Source organism: Penaeus japonicus, unplaced genomic scaffold, assembly GCF_977035675.1.
Source record: "Penaeus japonicus unplaced genomic scaffold, GWHDUDI00000001_assembly GWHDUDI00000003, whole genome shotgun sequence".
NCBI classification, from domain to species: domain Eukaryota; kingdom Metazoa; phylum Arthropoda; class Malacostraca; order Decapoda; family Penaeidae; genus Penaeus; species Penaeus japonicus.
The window spans coordinates 18,259,147-18,266,646 of NW_028234405.1; the positions used below are offsets into that span (position 1 = coordinate 18,259,147).

The following is a 7,500-nucleotide window of genomic DNA, read 5'->3' on the forward strand; positions in this document are numbered from 1 at the left end:
ATTATAGTGTACAACCTAAGCTATTCTGCGTGTACCCTCAGCAACGCCGACCCACACTCAGCTTTATTGTGTGTGAGTGGGGAAGGGCCATAAATAACGTTACTCAATTAATAAATTCTGATAATTGCAAAGCCTTCAGACAAATGATATAGGAAATAAAGGTCACACATCATTTCCTATAGATACTGTATATAATGTAATGTAATCATACTGCACAAATGACGTAAATAGATAAAAACGTCGCCATGTCGGCCGGATCACATAATGTGCCTTAAGCCAGAATAAAACGAATCGAACTTTTTAGATTCACACTTTACGAATTGCATCGGGAGTGAACAAAAAAAGAGAAAAAAAAAATATTTGCGTATTTGTGGAATCCTATCCATTTTTGATGACACACAAATAGGTTATCATTTACGTACCGTAAGTGAATGACGCTGCTACTGACCCTGGCGGTAGCAGTCACCGTTTTGATGACAATTTGCACAATTAGGTAATAGAAGAAGCTGTTGCAAGGTTCAGGGCAGTAGCTACTGGTACCTCCACCAAACATGCTCTGATGCACATCCTGGAGAGAAGCGTAAAATAACGATTCATACGCCCAATATCATGATCATTTTCCATAAGAGGTTATTTTCTTTCTTTTAAGAATACATGTTATCATCGCTGTATTATACCGACCCCGCATGGAGGTGGGGGGAAAGGCAGAGACAGAAAGGAAGAAAATTCAGCGGGAAAAGAGGCGTCTCACCTGCGTGTTCGAAACATTAAGGCTGGGGTCGGGTGTTGTTAGGGAGGAGGTAGCGTTGGCGATGCAGGAACACTCGCTATAGGCCTAGAAATAAAGGAAAACAAATCATTGTAAAAGTAGATGCACTTGAAGGCCTATTGAAATTGGGGGAATTTCATTAGTATTATCTTCTTCTTTAGTCCAGATGAGCGATCTTAACACAAGGTTTGTGATTCATCGATTTATTAAAATACAAGGACTTTTTGTTACGAATTACATACTACACACACACACACACACACACACACACACACATATAAACATATATATATATATATATATATATATATATATATATATATATATATATATATATACATATATATGTGTGTGTGTGTGTGTGTGTGTGTGTGTGTGTGTGTGTGTGTGTGTGTGTGTGTATATATATATATAATATATATATATATATATATATATATATATATATATATATATATATATATAATATATATATATATATATATATATATATATATATATTATATATATATATATATACATATATATATATTATATATATATATTTATATATATATATATATATATATATATATATAATTTATATATATGAGATATATTTTATATATATATATGTGTGTATATATATAATATATATATAGATAATCTATATAGATATATATATATATATATATATATATATATATATATATATATATATATATATAAATGTAGTTATATTTGGTTTGACATCAAGTGATCTCGTCCATGTCTCACAATGGGACTAGCGGTGGTGTTGGCGACGGTGCAGCCAGCGAAGCACGGGGAATAGTAGAGCGTCTTTTCGTCCTCAGCGCACATGGGGGAGAACTTGTCCGAGCAGCCGCAGTCCGACGAGCAAGGAGGAGACATCTGACTGACGAGTTAAAACAGTTTGTTATACTCTATTTGAAAGGTTTTTAGTGCGCAAGTGTGGATTTTCCGAAAGCACAAAGATAATCAGGTTTTTGCAGTGCTTGAGTTTCATACTTATAGTTATAGTTATGTGGGAATGTATCGATTTATCAACTTGTAGCGAAGTAAAAACAGTAAGAGAGAGAGAGAGAGAGAGAGAGAGAGAGAGAGAGAGAGAGAGAGAGAGAGAGAGAGAGAGAGAGAGAGAGAGAGAGAGAGAGAGAGAGAGAGAGAGAGAGAGAGAGTAATAAAGAAAGAATGACACACAAAACATAAAAAAGGACCAAACGATGGAGAAAGAAACATTAAAAAGCAGAAACCCAAGAAAGCGAAAGCCGCAATACCTTCCGACAGGCCCAACGACATCAAGCTTCTCGCAGCCAATGAACATGAGGACGAGAAACCCGGCGCAGGTGAAGAGTGTGATGAAGATGTTGTATCCTGCGACGAACCGAGGGCCAGGTCGCACCCAGCGCATGATGGCGCCTCCCAACGCCGTGCCTAAGGACACCGAGGCCAGACTGGCTACGCCTGCAGGAGGAGATGGTCGCGGTAGTTAATAATCTTGGCTGCTGCTTTTTAGCCTAAGTTGTTTTATTCATTAAATTATTACTATTATCATTTTTTTACCATTAGTGTTATTGTGCTTCGGCTTTCGATAAACCATACTTTGAGAGATCTGAACGACCCTGTACTCCTGCCTATAAACAAGACGCAAGTACAGAAAGCCACCCATATTGCTGTAGAACCTCTGATTTCTATATAAATACATACATTTCCCTCAAGTTCCTACCCTCCCAGAACCCGGATCTCATACTCGCTACTTAGAACCTCAAAAGACCAAACTGACCCGTGTAGTAATTCGCCTCCGCCGCGCTCCTTCTGAACTGATTCTCGAGGTACTTGGGCTTGAAGTTCCAGTAGCAGGACATGGCGAGGACGATGGTGCAGGTGTTGAAGAGGTTGCCCATCCAGATCTTGTTGGTGAATAAGCGCTTTAGGGCCTTTCGGAGATCTGGGGGAGGGAGGGTTGCGAAAATTCTCAAGAACAAGCTAATAAAAACAAAAACAAAAAACGAAAGACCTAAAAAAAAGACAAAAGAATTAAGAAAAAAAGATCAGCGGGAACTCACTGTCTAAAGTCGGCCTCTCCTCCACTTTCTTCTTCTTGATCAAAGCCACAAAATACTCGACCCCGCGATTCCCTCCCTCCTCCTTGTCCTTCTCCACTTGTCTTGCCACTTTCTTCGCCTCCCTCCTTATCGTCTCAGGCAATTTCCGCGGAAAGAGGAAGAGCAAGTTGCCGGTGGTAAGAAGGATAGTTCCGATAACCAGATATCCTGGACGTTTGGAGGAGAGAATGAGAGAGAAAAGGTTAACGTCGCGATTTGTGTTCATGGATGGAGTAGTTTGATTCTTATGAACGTCGAGTAAGATTATGTAGGGTGTGTGTGTGTGTGAGTGTGTTTGTTTGTTTGTGTGTGTTTGTTTGTTTGTGTGTGTGTTAGTGTTTGTGTCTGTGTATGTGTGTTAGTGTTTGTGCGTATGTTACCATGTGTATATACGTGCCTACATATTCATACATATTCATCTATATGCTCGTGAGGCACCATTCGTTACACTAGCTTACCCAGCCACCAGGCCCCCAACCACCGCGGGTCTCGCTTGCTCAAGTTCGGGGTGTACGCCGGGTCGATCCACATGGAGAGGAACTTCCCCCCCGACAGATATCCGAGGACCGGGCCCAGGATCCTGAGCAACAAGGTGGCCGCTGTTTAAAAGAAATGCATATCTAGTTAATGATAAAAAAGGATTGACTGAATAAAAAGAGGGAACTGGAAACTTGGAAACTGATAAACTCATTTCAATTCATATTAAAAGGTAATGTATACGTATTAGTGTGACTTATAAAGCTAGCCGTGCATCCCAAGAAAACATAGCAAAAAAAAAGAGATTTCCTTCCCGCTCTGTTTACTTTTCACTCCCAATCGCCGCACGGAAGTTCTGCGACTACGAAACTAACCATAATAGATAGGATAGGTTTTCTTATTGATATTATCGTCGAGGTACGTGACGCCGATGCTGTAGAAGATGCTGACGGCGATGCCCACGAGGAACTGCGAGAAGAAGAGGAAGATGACGGGCGCTATGACGGCTCCTCCGCCCCCGTTCTCTGCGCTGCATGTGTCTTCGGGCTGCGAGTAGCACAACTCCACTTTCTCTAGCAGGGGGAATAGTGGGTTACTGATAATGAGAGAGGGTGGTGAACAAGGGAAATGTGATGTTGATGGTATAGAGAAAGATGAACGATAAAATAGGGTACTACGGTATGGCACTCTCATCTCAAACCAGATCTTGTACATCACATTTTCTGTAGTTTAAAAGATAACCATGTTTTTTTTATGAATTTAGAAGTTACATCAAATATCAAGGTTAACAAATCTTAAATTTCCATCAACATATTTTTATCAATTTATAAATTTATATCATATATCAGCAAATCATGTCCTCAACGAATCTCAAATTTCCATCAACAGGAGAGGATCCCTTGGCCTTTCACCGCCAAACCCTTCCCACGGTGGCACTCATCTCCCTTACTCGTCTTGTTAAAGCCTTTGTGACCGTCGAGAAGATAAGAACTAGTTTCCTCCACGAGGTCAATGGCGTCTTGACCTGGCCCGTAGATGAAGTGGGGAAGGGAAGCCACGAAACACGACAGGGAGGCTATTATGATACCCACGCCCATCCATCGTGGGCGGTGGCCGAAGTTACCATAGTAGCCCAAGAAAATCGCGAGAATCACCTGCGAGATGTCGTTACCGATCAGCGTGGTGCCTGTTTGAGAGGAAAGGGAGAGCGGGAAAGGAGTCACTCACTGGCACCAAAGGATTCAACAAGGAAAGCAGACTCTTAGCAAAGACTTATAAACTCAGACTCTTAGCAAAGACTTATAAACTCAGACTCTTAGCAAAGACTTATAAACGGCATTTTTAAGTGCACTAATAACAACACTTACCCGTCTGCTTGCTAGTGAGTTTGAATCTCTTCTCGACGGTCGAAATAACGGACACGCTGTAGGTGAAGAACATCCCGTTGGTCACGCCCACCAAACAGTACACCATCAGGTACACTTCTTTTCGCGCCAAGAACTGCGCGGGGAAGAGAAGAGTTATACCGGTATTGTAATTTGATATGTTTTTTTTTTTATTTATTTATTCTTAGTCTTGTATCAAGAGTTATTTGTAAAAGGGAGAGATTTTTTTTTGATTTTTTTTATTTCAAGTGTTATTAGGATTGGTGATGTTTTACATGCAGGAAGTGTAACTACAGCGTTTCAGTGATTCTCAAACTTTTTTTTTTCCAGCTTTAACTTTATTTAAAGTAACAGGTTGGAAATCCCAAGCTTAAGATTTTACTTCCTAATTTTTTATCAATAAAGTTAATCATACAATCATGCTATTCATCACAAATATGATTATCATTCCCCTGATATGATCACACCCAAAATGTATTTTTTACCAGACAAAGTTAGAGAACCACTTTTTATCCACGAATAACATTGCAAATTGAAATCTACCAATCATGACACATAAAAAAAATCCTCTATGATCATACCAACAACACCAATCATGACCCTCGATCAGTAAAAGGAAAAAAAAAAAAAAAAAAAAAGCGACTAACCTGAAGCCACTTCGATTTGAAAGGCCCGATGCCACATCTCGTGTCCTGAATCGCCTCCTCGTCCAGTAAGATTTTATACGCTTGGTCTTCGTTGGAGAACTTGGAGTCTCCCTTCTCGACATTTTTGACCATTTTGGCCTTCGCGTTCTCTTCGAGTAATGTTTTCTCCGTCATGTTCGTTGTTTGCTGAGGGAGGGGGGGGGGGGTTAGGATATTTAGATTTTTTTTTTTTTTTTTGTAATTTAATCTGTGTTTGTGATTAAATGAGTGTTTTGATTTTCATTTTTCTTAACTGACATTTTTTTTTATCTTAGTTTGAATGAATCGTATTCATATTTGGATTCTCTTTCTTCGTATATTTGTCAAGTTTTACGTAATCTCAACCATTTATTTATTTTCTTCTTAATTCATAATAATGTTTGCTAAGAGATGCAAATGTGAAGATTCAAAGGAAACGTTCTTCCAAGATGCAGAGATTTACAACCGTCCCTCTGATAATTACTGGCTGGGACCGCAATGTGTTATTCGACCTTATAATTATCCTTTCTATCTGCCATATATCTTGAGGATAAAATATCTTTGAACAGAGATTTGGAATGTGGAGTGTGTAGCTTTTTTATGGGGGTAAAAAGGCTTCAAGGACAAAAATAAATAGATTGATAAAGAAAATAAGCTAAGAAAACTATAAACTAAAAATGCATTTGGGTGGGAAGTGAAGATCAAAAAATATTCCATGACGTGTTATTAATTATGTTTTCTGTTCATTAGGAAGGAAAGGTCATAACAAATAGACCAGACGTCGCTAGCTAAGCATCAAATTTCCCAACAAAATTAGTATCATTTTGAATGTAAATAAAACATAAACAAATAAACTATATATCATACAGCCCATTAATGCAAGCGAAGCAATACGAAAGATCATAAGAATTCTTCACTTATCACTAAAACAAGGTAGCCTACTTTACTTTTGTCACTACTCGGGTGTTCGTGATTACACAAGCGTTGACCTTCCAAAGTGCCAATTATTTCTCTGCACGCGTAGGGCCTTCAGAAGGGTCGAGGCAAGGTCACTCACTGATTCAGTAGGTATCTTACTAGGTAGAAATCGCAATATACAGACAGGGTGGACTGTTGATTACGGAAAGACAGTTTATACAATACTCACTAAAGTATTCATCGTTAATATGAATAATTTGTAACTCCTTCTTTCTTGGATAATTTTAATTTAATTTTTTTTTTTTCATAGATGGGTGAACTTTATTAGCACACATTACTTAATTTTATGGCTCCAGTAAAGTATGTTCTTAATTCTATCTATTTCATGTGATGAATATTTTCGTTTATATCTAATAAAGTATTTATAAATATTTAACCTACCAAAGTCCCTGATTTGAGCACTAATCCCAAATATATATCAATTACCCGGCAATATTTACAATTAATCATACAACACCGCGTAAGTAACTGTACGTAACTTCCTGTTGATAATATATATATTGCAGTATATCAGCATGTTTGATTTGATAAAGCACTAGACACTTAAGTAAAGGACTTTATATTATTTCTGCTTCCATCACTGGTTGCAGCAAAAGCCAATACCGGAGCTCTTTCGTCACATTCTTACGTTTTTGGCAGATTCGGAAGAGCTTGCTTTTCTTCTTCTTTGAGTGATATTATTCCCATTTTACTTAAATTAGGAACAATTGCAATTGTTCTCATCAACATCACAATTGATTCTTTTGGTATATATATGCTCTTCAAAAATTATGTTTTCGTTTTATCAGTATATCTTCTTCCCGCATCGACTTCATATGATCCTTAATTCCTTCTTTTCGACTTGAACACTTAAGTTCGCTAATTTTCTCTCGAGATCTAATATTGCTGGCAATATCATTCTGACTTTCGTACTGGAATCATGCATAGAAGCAACCATATTTCTTTGAACTGGAATCCGAGTGAAGAGGGGATGGTCCTTTACCAGATAGGCCTTTTTAACTGTGGGCTTATGATCTTTTTTACTTTGTCCTTGGATAGATCTTTGAAGCCTGTGTCAGCTCATAGGACTTACGTCATCGGACAGGGTGAAATACATTGTAAACTCCTTTAATATTTTGGAC

The 7,500-nt window shown here is 38.2% G+C and overlaps 1 protein-coding gene across 4 annotated transcripts in view; it reads right to left on the reverse strand.

The window, feature by feature from the left end:
* The window catches only part of LOC122247792 (solute carrier organic anion transporter family member 74D), a 10,462-nt gene that overhangs the window by 2,067 nt on the left and 895 nt on the right, over positions 1-7,500 (reverse strand). Inside the window, exons 2-13 of one of the 4 annotated variants that reach the window (XM_086530552.1) lie at positions 6,349-6,477; positions 5,384-5,569; positions 4,719-4,851; positions 4,301-4,537; positions 3,726-3,923; positions 3,333-3,473; positions 2,836-3,042; positions 2,553-2,717; positions 2,047-2,233; positions 1,526-1,664; positions 752-835; positions 423-568 (exon numbers count right to left, since the gene is read on the reverse strand). In XM_086530552.1, coding sequence (XP_086386678.1) covers positions 423-568; positions 752-835; positions 1,526-1,664; positions 2,047-2,233; positions 2,553-2,717; positions 2,836-3,042; positions 3,333-3,473; positions 3,726-3,923; positions 4,301-4,537; positions 4,719-4,851; positions 5,384-5,557 — 1,811 coding nt within the window. In that variant the 5' untranslated portion in view covers positions 5,558-5,569; positions 6,349-6,477. Of the gene's footprint in view, positions 1-422; positions 569-751; positions 836-1,525; positions 1,665-2,046; positions 2,234-2,552; positions 2,718-2,835; positions 3,043-3,332; positions 3,474-3,725; positions 3,924-4,300; positions 4,538-4,718; positions 4,852-5,383; positions 5,570-6,348; positions 6,491-7,500 lie in introns of those variants that run through there. The other 3 variants (XM_086530559.1, XM_086530556.1, XM_043007392.2) reach the window with 3 other exon arrangements.